Source organism: Tympanuchus pallidicinctus, unplaced genomic scaffold (genome assembly GCF_026119805.1).
Source record: "Tympanuchus pallidicinctus isolate F22 unplaced genomic scaffold, pur_lepc_1.0 scaffold1, whole genome shotgun sequence".
Lineage (NCBI taxonomy): Eukaryota > Metazoa > Chordata > Aves > Galliformes > Phasianidae > Tympanuchus > Tympanuchus pallidicinctus.
In genome coordinates, this window is record NW_026294618.1 from 44,254,154 (window position 1) to 44,271,131 (window position 16,978).

The following is a 16,978-nucleotide window of genomic DNA, read 5'->3' on the forward strand; positions in this document are numbered from 1 at the left end:
ACAGATATCCTGACTTCTCTTGCTAATATTTTTTCTGCTGTATTTTCAGTGAAAAATGTCAATTTGCTGACAATTCTGACTGAACCTCTTGCATCTGGTCTGTACATTAAGAATTTCAAGAACATCTGAACCGATCACTAATGACTTTCCCAGGATAAACCTCCACCAAAATTAGTATCACATTGCCTTGCTCTTCTATAAAAAGCTTACTGTCATCAGTACTTTTTCCAAAAGCCTACTGAATGAATGTTTGTCATTCTCATTTTATATGTATATGTATAACACAGACTTATCCTGAAGTGTGTGAAAGCTGACAGAAGAATAAACATCTGGTTAGTAGTTAATACACTGGAATCTCTTTAAGGGTTGGTTTACATTCTCTCTAACTGAGTTTGTTTCCTTCTATGTATATAATACCAAACTGAGGGAGACATTTCCAAAACTTAATGAAAAGGGAACTTCAAACTGTCTGGTGCTGGCAGTGCAACAGGCCACCAGGCACCCAGATGTGAAAGTGGGAGTAGCTCTCTTTGCTTTCAGTCTGCAGCATTCTTCTGACAAGATCACTACGGCATTACGAAGGAGCTGGCAACACACCCACAAGAACAGTACAGTGCACGACTGTTGTTTATAATTTCATTACGTTGAAGTCCAGAAAAATCTTTTATCATAGAATCATAGAATCACCAAGGTTGGAAAAGACCTAAAAGATCATCCAGTCCAACCGTTCACCTATTCCCAATAGCTCCTACTAAACCATGTCCCTCAACACAACATCCAGTCTTTCCTTGAACACCCCCAGGCTCGGTGACTCCACCACCTTCCTGGGCAGTCCTGACCACCCTTTCTGAAAAGTAATACTTCCTCATGTCCAGCCTGAATCTCCCCTGCCGTAGCTTGAAGCCATTCCCCCTGGTCCTATCACTAATGACACGAGAGAAGAGGCCGACCCCCAGCTCACTACAGCCTCCCTTCAGGAAGTTATAGAGAGCAATGAGGTCTCCCCTGAGCCTCCTCTTCTCCAGGCTGAACATTCCCAGCTCCTTCAGCCTCTCCTCATAAGCCCTGTGTTCCAGACCCCTCACCAGCTTTGTTGCCCTCCTTTGAACACGTTCCAGGGCCTCAATATCTTTCTTGCAGTGAGGGGCCCAAAACTGGACACAGTACTCGAGGTGTGGCCTCACCAGTGCTGAATACAGGGGAAGATCTTCACAACGCTTCACAACGCTTTCAACTCAACACATTTGAAGTAAAACATTCTTCCTTTACCTTTTCAAACTTCAGTTTAACAGGTTTGGGGTTTGTCGCTGTTACAGCTTCAGCAATTTCTTGACCAATCTTGAAAGATTGCTCCTTAGTGGCTCCTTTCAAGAGTACAAACATGCTGCAAGAAATCAGACATAGGAAATAAGACTAAATTTGTCCAACGTAGTTTCTGAAGCTTATGAGCTAGTTTCCTGATGGCAAGGCAAAAACACACAGTTATAAATTCGGTTCAATTCTATCATATTGAAAAGCCAAAAACCTGAGAAACTTCAGTATTCAGTGGAAAATTAGGAGTGCCAAAGGCACAATGAATGCTGAGGGCTGCAAGTGTGACTACTCCAGGCACTGCAAAACTTCTGAGTTCTGAGAGAACTGTAGGGACCTCTGGGTATATATAGTGCTTCTTTCACTATGGCCAGCAAGAGGATCTAACTTCCTTCCCCTAAAAGTTCTTTTTTCAGAGTATGCGTAACTACGACAAATCTACTATCTTTGAAATTTGAAGTCTTTCACCACTTCTGGCTGAAATTGCACACTGGATTCACAAGTCATTAAAGAGGAACAACCAGATCAACTTTGTTTCTCAGGGCAGAGAAATGATCAGGCAGACTCATCATTTTATGCTTTGGTGGCTGCTTCTGAATTGCATCCACACATGAAGCTTAAAAGAGGTTTTCCTCTAAGCATCAGCATGCAATATCTATTTTCCAACAAGAATGTCATCAGGAACAGGCACAAAAATACTCATCAAAGAAGACTTATATTACTTAACAGCAGAAAAAAAAAAAAATTCTCTTCTTCCTGTTCCATAACATTTCCTAAAGAAAGAAAACCCTCTAAGCGCTCTCTGAGAGCCCTAAAAAAAACCTCCAGGAACATAAACAATCTTTACTTTGCATTATTTTGCAAGACAATAAGCAACACCCCAAAAAGGGGTCATGTACCTTTTTCAGTATCGTAAGTCCTTGTTGTTGAGACAACAGAAAAATGTATCTACAAAGAACTACTATGGTTTATTACCTGTCTGTATCTCCATACACAACGTGAGCACCCCATTTTTTGGTATCATTCACCAGTTTTATAGCACGCTCCAATGTTTCTCTGGCTTTGTGGACAATGCTGTCCCCAAGCTGCAATGTTAAAGAGAAATTGAAATTCTTTATTCTAATGCTGAAACTCTTAGTGAATACAGTCTAACCTGATTTGATCTGCTTATGAAAACTACTATATAGAGACACTGTATTATATTTCATGGCTTAAAAGAATATAATAAATTAAAAATAAAAAGCTTGCTTACATCACACCATCATAGCAGGAATTAAAAGAAGAGTGATCAAATTATTACAAAAGGATTAAAATAAAATTTGGTTTAAACTTCTTCAGGCACATGAAAAGCAGGAGAACAAGAAAATACTGCTTAGGATTGCTTTATTCAGTGTTTGGGTTCTGATGATTCCTCCTTTTATAGCAAGTACAAAACAGCTATGACGTTTTGTTTTATTTCCACCAGTAGAATTGTAATCCAGTTTACCTTTGGAGAAAATTCTATAGAAATGCCAAATCCAATTTTTTTTTTTTTTAATGGGAAAAAGAAAAGCAATACTTTTTTTTTTTTTAAAGAAAAAAGATAACAAATCCCAAAGTTACTACAAATAAAGAATAGCTCTTACAATGCTTTTCCGATTATAGAATCATAGAATGCTCTGGGTTGGAAGGGACCTTTAAGATCATCTAGTTCTAACCCCCCTGCTATAGGCAGGGACACCTCCCATAGACCAGGTTGCTCACAGCTCCACCCAGCCTGGCCTTTAATGCTTCCGGGGTGGGTTAAATACATTTCAAATAATAATACTGTGTTATCTGTCTATACATTAAGAACAGTGTATTTTTCAGTTTTTCTGCATTTTCATCTGCAACCCTTACCTCAATACATGGCATTCTTCCAGAAAAATTAGCAGCAGTATAACCATATGTAAAATTAGCTATATATTTAAGACCTAACTGACGAGCTTCAAGCATTCGAGTTATAGCCTTGTCATGTTTGTAAGCCTTCATGGACTGTTTCACCATTATCCTTGTCTTCAGGATTTCTTCAAGCATTCTTGGCAGCACGCCCTTTCTTACTGAAGGCTGACATAAAGAGAACAAGGAAAAGAATTACATTTAAAAGCTTTGCCTAAATAGTTAAGAGTAGAAGCAAAACCTAGAATCTTTAGATAACCACTGATAAGAAGACAAATTAACGAGCAAGATGCCCTAGGCACCAATGGTTTAGCTCTTCATGTAAATATAAGTAACAGTACAACAATACAAGTAATGTAGAATACAGGCAGAGCTCTTAAGGGCAGGATTAACAGCTTTTTGTTCTCATCAGCTCTGCTAAAGAAATGTTTTGCTAACCTTTTTAACAAAAATGGTACTTCAACAGTTAACTCACTCTATTAATTCTGAAAGCATCAGAAGGTGAAGGAACATTATCCTCTAAAAATTCTACAAGCATTCTTTACCTAAACTTTTGTTTTACATTAATTCATATATTTAATGTATGCTGATGACTGGCTAATTACTTGTAAATGCTTCAGGCCATATTTATTAATTCATTATAAATCAGCCAGCAATACACGCAACATAAAATGAGAGCAGTATAAATCAAGTCAGGGAGTTTCATCTCCCAAGCCATGATGCTTTGTCTAGGAAAGCACACTGGTTTTCATCCAGGAGAAGAATGAAGTGTTATGTGCAGATAATTACTGTTTGATCCCCAAACTGCACAAGTGAAATATACAGTTTAATTATAGATGAAGTAAGTCTTTGGTATAAGTGAAAGCATAAAGATGACATTTTATTTTCTGAACTGCCATAAGTTCAGTACTCTGACAAGTATCAACAAACACTGGGAAATGAGACTAAGCCTCCCTCCTGTTCCATCTGCTCTTAATGCAGCCAAATTTAAACTGCAACATCAATTTCATCTTGAGCTAGTGAGCCAACAGGAAGTGAAAATGCCTGTCACACAGCACTGACATCATTACCTTGACAAAAGCCACACCACTGGGTGACACTGTGATATCATGCCTAATCTGGTAAAGCAAATCAGGAGGTACTCTCAGAGAGGTGCAGCCAAATTTGAATGCATCATATCTAATAAAAGAAAAATTAAATATGAACATCATTCGTTCATTCATTCATTTACAGCCCAATGAAGCAAAAACACCAACTCATATTAAAATGCGATAATGCCAGCAAGGACAGAATGAAAATTACAGTCTCAGGTACAAACAGACCATCATTTGAATTTTTTTTAGCTTCAAACAAAACATTCAAGGAGTGAAGAAGTAATACATGGCTAAATTCCACAGAGGGTAATTTACCCATCTCTTCATTAATGAATTATTTCCAAATATTGAGTTAGTGAGAGCAAACAATCGTACAGCAATCTTGTATGGAAGCTACACATGTCTACCAAGTAACACATTGCATATATTTCCTTCCTATTAGTTCAGAATTTCAAATCTCAAACTTGAAATTCTGCTGATGACACCCAGTAATCACTGCATACATCTTTCTTTTCTTCCAAATACTATTTTATAAAGGTGATTATAACAAACAGTAAATTTTCCTTTTTCCCCAATTAAGAGAACTACTGCTAAGATCAAGAAGAGGCTGACAGAATAACTAACTGTATCTTTTCATTTTGCATCGTTAAGACAAGAGTGAACTGCAACGGTTAAAAGAGGACAACAACAACTTATGAACACTCTGTGGAAAAATACTCGTCCTGTTTTGAAAACAGATAATGGATTTATACAGTGTTTCAATTTGTTCTGAAGCAATATTAAAAACTAGCATCACCACAGTAATGGAATGCATGCCCATACATGCACAAACACACATTACTACTACTGTTATGCACATACATACACCCACATGGTAAACCTTTATCATCTCATATTTTGTAACAGAAAATGGGGCTATTCATATACATCCATGATTTCCAACAACACGTGAGGGTTCTCAGTATCTTACAAAAGATGCTGACATCTCTGCTGAACCAAAGTTCATAAGAAACAAAAATAACTTACTTTCCTAAGTTTTCAACAGGTCCCAGACAGGTCGAAAAGCAGTAGTTGTATGCAATCACAATGGAAGGATACAGTGACTGGAAGTCTAGTACAAGAACAGCGTTGCTGTAGAAGCGGGATTCGGGCTCCATTATTAAGGGAACGCACTGAGGGGCTTTCATTTGAGCTCGCTGCTGGATACTGGGTGTCACAGGGATGTAATTCATTGGCTTGGCAACACGCAGCATCATAGATTCCACACGGTACTGTAAAAAAGAGTGGATACAGACATTATCATTTCAAAAACATAGAATAAAGATGGTTATATTAAAACTATATAAGTATCTACTTAGATTTCCTGAGTTTAGTGCACAACTGTTTTTGAAAATAAAGAGCAATACTCTTATTTTTCATGCACACTTTCTATCACATTTAATTGAACTTTTTTTGTGTTTCCTCATCATTTAGCCATACCCATTAAAATGAAGTACTTCTGATTTACATCTATGTAAAAAAAAAGCATTTGGTTCAGGATAAAAATTAAAAATCCAACAGGCTACAACAATATTATACGACCATGTTACAATCAGTGAATGAATTTGCTAATCTACATTTTAGTCAGACTTGCAAAACTGATATAAAAAAAGATATAAAATGCAGCTGATTTGTTTACCATTTGCTTTAGGAATTTGCACAGAAATTTTACATAAGCAGTCCAGAAAACAGAGAAATGGCATGCAAGTTCTGTAAGTTAGTACTTGTGTCTCCAAGGTTGCAACTGTGCAAGATAACTAGAATATATTTGGCAGCAAAAGAATCAAGGGAGGAATATGTAAACCCATATCTCAAGTCGCCTTTTGGATTTTAAAGCTTTGCAGTGGGTATCGTGCTTTCTCCCTCATGATGCTACAAAATAGTATAGGAAGAATAAATTTAACAAAGACTTTTAGATATTGCAAAGGCATATATGTGGAGGCTGCCACATTAGAGAGAAATCAGCTCCAATTATTTATATATTATTCAATATTTACAAGCACTAAGACTACGTAATCACTCACTATATCTATTTTCAATAAAAAAAACCAAAACAGCTGAAAATTATGTACATAGATGGCAAAGGACTGAAAATCCTGAAAAAACAATCCTACACAGTCCTAAGACCCCCTGCTTTGTCAGCAATTAAACCTCTATTCCAAAGCCCTTTGCCTGATGTATTATATACTCAGTCATTGTACTGAACTGATTCGGTAGTTTCCTTAATTTAGATACTCCAAATGAAATTACAGAGCCAATAGCTTTAACAAGATCCTATCACCTTACAAACAGACTGCAAAGTGCAATTGTACTGGAGCATAAGCCGTTGTTGTCTCTGTAAACCTGTGTATGCAGTGATGGGCTCAGATGTGTGAAGAGATGGTCGGGGTGTCAATCTGTGCAAGAATAATTTTTTTTTTCTTCTGTTTTTCAGCAACTTCTTCAACTACCTGACTAATAATCCACACTATGAACATCTCATGTTAGAATTGTTTAGTAAGCTATGGAATATTCAAGACAGCTTAACAAGAAAAAAATGAACTTCTGAAAACTCTTGTAAAGCTTAATAAAAGACACTTAAAAGCATGCACAAAATTAACTGAAAACCTTCCTAGCACTATTTAATCTTAACATCTTTTTTAGATAAGGAGAAAAGGAACATATTCCTAAGATGCAGTGATAATTCTGAGTGAAAAAAAAATAAAAATCTGAGGTGACTGGGAGTTGTTGCAACTTGCTATTTTAGTGAACTAGAAAGTTTCAGTGGTAGAAAAAAAAATGCTCACAGAAGGAAAGAGAAAAGAACAGTCAGGATAGAAAATGCTGCATGTTTCTGTTGCTCACTCCCACTCACAGCCATTTGAGAAAATGACAGGCAGAACAGTCTTTGCAGGCTGCAATCATGATAGTTGAAGCGTGACTACAATTGGCAGTGTGCCAGTCACACCCTCCCTGTCCCTAACTGCATTTCTCTTCCCTTACTCCAACAGGAGCACTTATTTTTTTTTGTAATACAGTATGCCAATTCAGAGAGCTGAACTGGCAAATACCTATCAAACACTCCTTTCTCCCCACCTTCAGCTCCCCATCAGCAAAAAGTTAAAAAAAATAAAATAAAATAGGGCTGGTATAGCTCTGCATCAACAAAAACATGCACAGGGTTAAGAGCTGACACAGGCAAGTGCAGTCAGGGAAAATAGGTGGCAACATTTTAAAAGTGGCTTTATTCACTTTTAATTTTTAATTCGTTAAGGAAATGCAGCCTCAGCCACTCTAGTTTTTGGCTGGCTTAAGACATCAGCTGTTTAGGACATTCGCTTCTAAGTTGTCTTTTCTGTTGACAGAATTTGGCAAAGTAATCAAATCCTGGTCAGCTAGTGGTCTATTAAAACAGAAAGCAGAAAGATGGTAGGAAAGACAACAGAAGAGCAAACACATTAGTGAGAACAGGTCTTGCATTTCAGGTGCTGTTCATGTCTCACATGAAGCTGTGAAAACAGCCTAGACAATCGGAACCTGGGCGAGGTAAGTCCTTCTAAGCCATGGAGACTCCTGGTGTCCAAAGGAAAGAGCAAAGTAAATCTGCCCCGCTTCCTTTTCTTTTGATGTCAGCATCAAATTAACAGAACTATGCACCTGGCATTACATCTGTACTTCATAAAGCAAGAGTGTTTCCTGTCTTACTGTCAAATCTCACTCAGTGATCTCCTGGACAGGAGATGTCACTTATAACACAGAGTTGTTCTGCCTGCTGTGGAAGAAAATCATCTCCTCTCTAAGATATGCTTTATTATCTCACTTGATATCTTAAAAAGTGTTCATTTTCAGACTCATGTAAGTGTGAAAAATATCAACCCACAATAAAAATTTACTGTTTCAAAAGTCCGTAGAGGAGATTCACTGGAATAATTACATTTGGGGCACTCTTAGTTATTTTCAGTAGCTATTTTTAATATCTGACACCAATTATTCAATCTGTTCTTATTGCTTTTGCGTTGCCTTTCTTAATGTTTAATTTTCACATTATACAGAACAGTGTTCCGACCTTATAAAAATACTTACAGTGGCTCTAAACATATACTAATGTACATAAACATTTTGTAACGACTACTTTGCTTTTGTGAAGTGTAAGGAAAACTAAATCTTACCTGGGAGCCTCTTGTTAAAACGTGTAAGAACTGAATGCCAAAAAGTCTCGCCATTTCACTTGTTCTGTCGATCAAATCCAGTTTTCGTAACAACTGGAGGTTCCCATGGACTCGGCTAACATAATGATCAACCATTTTCCATCTGTGAAAGTGAACACCTTGTTATATAATTAGGAGAGTGCTGCTCTAAGAAAAATATATTTTGATGACAGCTTATTACAAACAAACAAATAACATGCTCCTTAGGATGTTTTCATACAGTTCTTTCAAAAATGTGGCACATGTACACTTACATATTCTAAAGATACACACAGAATGTGATATAGTAACCTACTGCTAAGGCACACTGCAATAACATGCTATACTCTGTTTTCCTTATCATAGAATCATAGAATTGCTCAGGTTGGAAAAGACCTTAAAGATCATCAAGTCCAACCTCAACCTGACCATTACCTATATTATCCTAACTCAAACAACCCTCTGCTAAATCATGTCCCTGAGCACCACATCCAAATGGTTTTTACACACATCCAGGGATGGTGAGTCAACCACCTCCCTGGGGAGCCTATTCCACTGCTTACCAACCCTTTCTGTAAAGAAGTTTTTCCTGATATCCAACCTAATCTCTTCTAGCACAACTTGAGGCTATTTCCCCTCATCCTGTCACCTGTCACCAGTGAGAAGAAAACAACCCAGCTTTCACTGTAAGCACCTTTCAGACATTGGAAGAGAGCAAATAAGGTGTCCCCCTCAGCCTCCTCTTCTCCAGACTAAACAGCCCCGATTCCTTTAGTTGTTCTTCATGGGACATATTCTCCAAGCCTTCACAAGCCTTGTTGCCCTTCTTTGGACCTGCTCCAGCACCTCAATGCCCTTTCTGTGATGAGGTGCCCAAAACTGAACACAGTACTTGAGGTGAGGTCTCATCGGTGACAAGTACAGCGACAGGATTACTTCCCTAGTCCTGCTCAACACACCATTCCTCATACAAGCCAGGATGCCATTGGCCTTCTTGGCCACTTGGGCACACTGCTGGCTCATATTCAACTGACCATCAGTACACCAAGGTCCCCTTCTGTCAGGCAGCTTTCCAGTCACTCCTCCCCAAGCCTGTAGGGTTGTCTGGGGTTGTTGTGACCAAAATGCAGGACACTTGGTACTAATGAAACTCACAGTTTACCTTGGCCCATCAATCTAGTCAATAGAATCATAGAATCCTTTGAGTTCCACAGACCGTGCTAAAGAGCCTGTTCCCTTCTTTCCTGTAGCTCCCCTTTAGATACTGAAAGGCTGATATCAGGTCACTTTGCAGCCTTCTCCTCTCCAGACTGAACAGCCCCATCTCTCTCAGCCTGTCCTCATAGCAGAGGTATTCCACTCCACGGATCATTTTTGTGGCCCTGCTCTGGATATGCTCCAACAGGTCTCTGTCTCACCTGTACTGAGGACTCCACACCCGGATGCAGTACTCCAGGAGAGGCCTCACCAGTGCAGAGCAGAGGAGCAGGATCACCTCCCTCGACCTGCTGGCCATACTTCTTTCAATGCAGCCCAAGATACAGCTGGCTTTCTGGGCTGCAAGGGTACATTGCCAGCTTGTATCCAAATTCCCATCTCCTAGTACCACCAGGTCTTTTTTGGAAGGGCTGTGCTCAATCCCTTCATCCCCAGCTTGTACGGGTAGTAAGGATCGTCTCGATCCAGGTGGATTTGGATTTGTTGAACCTCATGAGGTTCACCTGGGCCCACTGCTGAGGCCTGTCGATGTCCCTCTTATCATCCTGAAAAATTACTAAACCAGAAACTTTAGCTTCTCTTCATCTGTTTACATGCTTTTTTTGTGTGTTTTTGTTGTTGTTTATTTGTTTCTTTTTTTTCTTGAGTGGACTTTTGTGGCAATAACCTTTCACGGAGTTTGTTGAATTTAAATTTGTAATTTCAACACTAAACTAAGTTCCCACATAGTCCAAAAGTACTTAAGATATCAAATGTGTGTTATGAAAGACATTCAAATCAGTACTCACACTAATATGAATTGCTGACATGACACAACACCAAAACACTCCAAGGAAGAGTGAAGCCCACTGTGATACATGTCATTTACAGATATTTTTAAGCAGCTATAGCTACTACCTGAACATCTTGTACACTGTTCTGTACTATTCTTAAGCCTAGCGTGGATGGCATGCACTGCAAAGTAAAACAGAAACCTGCCAGTTTGTTAGAAATCCTTCTGATGAATCCTATATACAAAATAAAGATCCTACAGAACTTCAAAACAGTACTTTATTCAGACATGCTGGAACTGCAACTTAAAATTGCTTTGCTATTTTAAAAAGAAAAACAAAAACATCATATTGAGGGTATAACTATACAATAGAACACATCAGAACAGCAGAGTAAACAAGGTCATGTTGATGGATGTAGATTGTTCTAGTGCATCAGCTAAATTGTTTATTTCTCTCTATGTTGATTTTAGCTTGAATTTGCCCTTATGCTGAGAATCTGGCCTTAGAAAGAACAAACAAAAATCTCTTAAAAATGGATTACCTGTAGACATCTGCCTTGTTATCAAACCAGTCAGACAGGACTCGGAAAGTAAATAGAGGAAAACGTTGATGAAGAACATGAAAGCCCACATTTTCAAAGGTGTAATTCATTAGATTCACCTACAAAAATGCAGAGGATGTGTTAACATGCACAAAGTCTTTCACAGTTAAGGAAATCTTTACTTCTAAAGAATGCTAACAACTAATTTATTGCCTTTTTATTGGTATTCTTTGTTACCTAAGTGTAAACATCTATATTTAGAAGTCCCTAACTATTTACAAGTCATAAAATAATATCCTTCATCAATTGAACAGACTACACAGAATTAGAGATCACAAAGACCGGGTCTGATCAGAACAAAGTCTTTTAAGATTGAATCAGCTGAATGTTGAATGTGAAGTTATGAACAGCAGAACAAGTAAGTCTGAGAACTCAAAATAAGTACTTAATTTAGTACAAGTGCTGTACTAGCTGATTTGTTAAAACAGCTAAGTTGGCTTCAGTATTTTACATTTTAGTGACATACAAAATCTATTCTCAAAGAGTAGGAGACAGATCTGAAAAGGTGCACAGAAACAGAAAGGTACATAAATTACGTTATTTTTCAACAGTATACAATAATCAGAGAAGCATAAATTCAATACATTAAACTGCTTTTAAACATTACCTCATTTCTCATCATTCTCCAAATATTTAAGATAATTCTCCCAACAATATTTATTTCACTCATTGTATCCGACCCATATTCATCCAGCTCAGCTGCGAATCTGTTCTCTTTATTATCATCTAATGGCATTAAAAGAAAATATATTGAGACAAGTTAGAGTCCAGTCAACATTATCCCTCTGTTCATTCAAAGGGGTTTACAAAAATAATACTAATTGTACAAGATTGCTAAACAAAATTTCTCCAAGTTTTTCCACTCTTTCCACTCTCTGAAGATAACTTTTCGGTTTCACTGAAATGGTGTCCATGGCAATGTATTCTCCATAGTGGATACTTTGGCTAAGCAACGCTGATGTAACATGAGAGCTAGCTGCAAGTTTATTAGTGCATAATGCACACATGAAAAGTGATTTCAGCCCAGAAAAAATTATAACTCAAGGTTTTACTTCTAATGTTTTTACACAATTACCAACTCATAGGAGAGAAAACTCAGCACTTTTTATTCTGTGAAAGCAAAAGCATTACAGTGGGAGGAGGTACACGTAAGTTCTAGATAGCACAAATGAGAGAAAAGGAAACATGAAGGAACAAATGCAGAGGCAGAAGTAGCAATCTGACTTTCTGTAACACAGTGGTGATTTCCCCATAAGAAAGATAATCTTTTTCCATCTTGTCTTTTTTTTTTTTTTGATACATTGAAATATTGTAACACAGGAGAAGACAGTCTCTGGTACATATTCCTTGAAAATGTCATTTGTTCAGAAAACTTGAAGCTACAGGTTTGGTATTCTTTCCTGAAAAATCTAACAAAAGCGGGGAACTTACATTTTACCCCCCTTTTTTTTATATTTTAAATTGGAGGCAGAAATTACCTCAGCATTTTTCTAAGACTGCCTACTTTCTCCAGCGTTACTCTGGTACTTCTCTTCTGACTTCCTTTGGAGATTCACTATGCATCTCAAGCTCCCTGCATGTCTTGCTGGTAAACACAGGTGACTGAGGATACTGTGGTCACAAGAGACCCAATCCCCCATCAAGCAAGGGAATTTGGATACGAGGTGCATTACAGAATTACAAAAACCTGCAGTGTCTACAACTGACATGGGGAATACATCACAGAACCATCTGAGCCTCTTTGGAAGGAGAACTGGATATTTTTCCTAGCTTTCAAGCGTATGAGATGAAATAAAAAGCAGCCTCCCCTCATCCTATTCCCTACTCTCTGCTGTTGAGTTGTGATGCAAAGAGGGAAACAGGAGTACACAGTGCACACAGAAAAAACAAATGCCACTCAGTTCAGGCACAGTACTCGCTTATCTTGCTGTGTGTTCTAATGACTTATGTACAGTTCACTTCTAAATGGCAGAGGCAGCACCAGACTCAGCCAATAAAGCCAAACCAGAGAGAAGTCCAGCTTTCTTTAAGTTGAAATCACAGGAAAGGGAAGGATAAATACCTTCCATCTGTATTTCAAAAGGAAGAAAGAGCAGCATGCTGCTTGACGGAGCACTTCCTGTTCTGAAAATGCAGTATGTGAAGAAGGGATGGAAATATGAATCATAGGGGGTGGAAAAGCAACAGGAACACAGAAGGGGTAAAATCCATGGACAAGGAGGCAACAAAGAACAGAGAACAACACTTGTACATTTATGATCATGCATGCAAGCCCACACTTATGGCATGACATTTTAGGAGGAGCTCAGTGTGAAAATTTCCTTATCTTTCTCCTGTAGTTCAATGAAAAAAAAAAAAAAATTACTTACATCACATACCTTAAAATAAAGTATTTATAAGAACTAGTGTTAAGTGTTATGTATTCCACTTCTGGGGTACATTTAACACCTGGCACAAGAACTTGTATACTATGAATACAAGTGCTGTGAAGATCATGCTTATGTCATGCAGGTTCATAGAACCTAGGTTCATAGGTTCTCTTTATGTCCAAAGATATTAAGACCTACAACTCTATATTCCTTCACTGTAACTGAACTCAAGTTATGTAGGACTCAATAGCTCCAGGGAAGGAAGCCTGATTCTGAAATACACAGAGATATCACCAAGAACCACACAGTTCCCAGGGAGGTAACCTTTCTTCTTTGAGGAACTTTTCATGCATATTCCACTTTCAGTAATTTCAACAACAGCTTGCTATGAAGCTGTGTACTAAAGACAGCTTTGTTGAAGTAACTGTTGATTCTGCAACAATTGAAATGCAGGCACAGCTGTCCTGCAAGACAAGAGCTGTGATCCTGTCTGAGAACGGGAGACACATTAGTTACTGAATTGAAGTTAACAAACTGCCCTGAGCTAAAGAGACAGATAAGTCACATTTCCAAGTAGTGCAGGAAGCCCTTGTGATCTTTGGAAGCTTAAGAAACCTTTGAGTGCAATACTTATCATTAATCTCACAAATGATACTGCTAATCTTGAAGCGTAAGGGCCCAAAAGGTTTTCTGAACATGCTTCAATACATCTTAAGACTATATCCAAAAGTACTGTTATTGCAACCACTGCATCACCTCAACTGGAGCCATCAAAGAAATTCAACAACAAGGTTTGTGCAATTAGCTGTTATTCCCACAGAACAAATTTTATGCTGAAGTGGGAAATTCATGATCTTCGATGACCAATTTACACATAAACAAAGCACTTAAAAGTCCAGTTGCAAACAACTTTCAACTGGAGATGTACATTTATTCCTATATTTTCTTGTCCCTGAGTGGTCTCTGTAACTCAGACATTTTCTAAACAAGTCACAGTTATCAAGACTATATAAAGATTTTTAAAGTATAAAAGGAGCCCAGAAATGCTCAAACTTCAAGAAAGAAGTGAGTGAAAGTTTTTAATGAGACAATCAGAGGCAAGCACTTCTGATTTCATGGCTGCTTAGTACACATCTTCAACAAGAACCCTGTCAAACTTTTGCTGCTGTTTTTGATTTTCAAAATCCTATCTCCTTCATCCACATCTTTTTTTTGACAACCACAAAAAGCTACAAGAAATTTTTTAGAAAATTTTTACTTCATAAAGCTACTGACTCTTCTCAGGTCAATTTATTTTTTCAGCTGTTCAGTAATTGTAATCTTCAGAATAACAGTTTACATTACTTGGCTAAGTGTAGACAAAAAGATAACACTCTCCTGGATAACTTTGCTCAGGTTTTCAAGAAAGAAAACAACGCAAACAGATCTTTTTCTGAATGCCGGAAGGCATCAGCAGGTAGGACAGTAATGTCTTCCCACAGTACATGAATGGCCACTAAAAGCAAGGGCTTTATTACAAACCAGGAGCATCTTTCATGTCATTGTACTCCAGTTGCATGCAATAATTATGGCAGCTAGCAGGAATATAGATATGACTGAAGCCATAGAGAAGAGCAGTAGCAGGAACACCGCTAGGAATCCAAAACTTTCTGTCATTTATTCGTGTTATGGAATTACAATTACAACTAACACCAAAAAGTATACAACACAGAAAAAAGAGACTGGTTTTCAGTGATGAGCTGAAAAGTTTCATCACCTTTGTACTTCAGGCTTTCTACTTCGAGAGGCAGTAGAATATGCAAAATGGGATCCCAGCAAGAAAACACACAAGTATTCAAAAAGAGTTTAGAGTCGTGCATATGGAACACACCCAGAAGTGGAATACACAAGACATTTCAAGATCCAGCAGATACTGAAAACTGCTATCTCGTTGGTATTTATTTAACATAAAAGAGGCCTTTTTGAAAAATTCCTCTGCATTCTTTATTTATAGATTTCAACTTTTTTTTTCTGGTGTAACTCAGCTAAAACCCTATATAGTAACTTACCTGGCACACGAGAAATCATCTGGCATAAATCAACATTTAATGCAGCAGCCCTCTGTAAGAGATAACCCCAGGAATGCATCTGGACTTCATAGCCTAACAAAATGTCTGGGTCATATCTAGAGGGGGGGAAAAAGAAAATGAGCTTCATATTATTTAAGAAAATATTTTCCACGAGCAGAGTATAAACAGGATTTTACTCTAATTACAGTCAAAAAAAGGATTTTTGTAACAAAAAAACTGAAAAGAAAAAAAAAAAAGATATTTTCATTGGGAAAGCAACTTTTTTAATACATACCTATGCTGTTTTAGCCTTAAATGAACAAAACTGAAAACTGACAGGAGCTAATAAAAGCCGTATCAAGCATGACTACAAGTTTACTACATGCAGAAGACAATCAAACAGAGCTCATTCCTCAGCATTTGCTGAACTATTTTTCTTTATGAAATAGAATAGAATTTGCTACTAGGCTAATCTTTTTTTTTTTTTCAAGTATCAGTGTGTCTTGCATACTGCAGTGTATTGGATAATAATCAAAGGACACTTCTGGTCCTAAGTGATGATTTCACAGGTAAAATTAAAACTGACAATTGAATGAGTTGTCAAAATGGCAACATGGAGAAAAGCAACCTCACATGCCAGATCTACTTAAATACCTCTTACTTCAAGATAACATTTTTCTTTCTTTACGATACACAACAAATACTGATTTTATGCTGTACCTGTATGCCAGGTAGAAAATTTGACTTGTTCAGGTACGGAAGACAGAACACAGTAGCTGTCCCACTTCCAATTTAGGTCTCAGAAGATTTGACTAGAACAAGCAAGGAGGCTTCAAAGCCAAAGTGCAGGTAGGAGTTGGCTCAGTCGAGCACGCATCACCTACCTTTCAAAAAGGCACTATTAAAACTGAAGACATTATTTGAGCAGCTAGTCATTTGAGAAGAGCTTAAGAATGATTTTCTTGGGGTGGGAAGAAAAAGACCAGCCAAATAAATTTGTGTTATTTTTATAGCAAAAGAAAAATAAAAAAAGAAAAAAAGAAAAAGCTTCATCAGGAAGGATGGAAGGACAGGTGCTTCTTTCAATGCAGCTCAGTTGTGAGGTTCTGAATCCCAGCTGGCATGATTCAACACAGTTAAACAATGATAAAGAAGGTAGAGGACTCAACAATAACCTGAGGGTCCTGTACCACAGCCTATATACAACCTCACAGCAGGATGCAGACTTGCAGACCTTAGGTTATGGGACAAATATTAAAGAATGATTTGAGTTGGAATGGAACTCACAGACCATCTAGTTCTAACTCTCCTACCACAGGTAGGGTTGCCAACCAATAGATCAAGCTGCCAGGGCCCCATTCAACCTGGCCTTGAACACCTCTAGCGATGGGGCATCCACAGCTTCACTGAGTAGCCTGTTTCAGTGCCTCACCATTCTTACA

The 16,978-nt window shown here is 37.9% G+C and overlaps 1 protein-coding gene across 1 annotated transcript in view; it reads right to left on the reverse strand.

Annotated features, from left to right (window-relative positions):
- REV3L (REV3 like, DNA directed polymerase zeta catalytic subunit) overlaps positions 1 to 16,978 on the reverse strand; it is a 114,419-nt gene that overhangs the window by 7,562 nt on the left and 89,879 nt on the right. The window contains exons 19-27 of the mRNA XM_052678573.1: positions 15,537 to 15,652; positions 11,727 to 11,845; positions 11,060 to 11,178; positions 8,510 to 8,651; positions 5,349 to 5,593; positions 4,299 to 4,407; positions 3,190 to 3,396; positions 2,287 to 2,396; positions 1,270 to 1,384 (exon numbers count right to left, since the gene is read on the reverse strand). Coding sequence (XP_052534533.1) covers positions 1,270 to 1,384; positions 2,287 to 2,396; positions 3,190 to 3,396; positions 4,299 to 4,407; positions 5,349 to 5,593; positions 8,510 to 8,651; positions 11,060 to 11,178; positions 11,727 to 11,845; positions 15,537 to 15,652 — 1,282 coding nt within the window. The remainder of the gene's footprint in view (positions 1 to 1,269; positions 1,385 to 2,286; positions 2,397 to 3,189; positions 3,397 to 4,298; positions 4,408 to 5,348; positions 5,594 to 8,509; positions 8,652 to 11,059; positions 11,179 to 11,726; positions 11,846 to 15,536; positions 15,653 to 16,978) is intronic.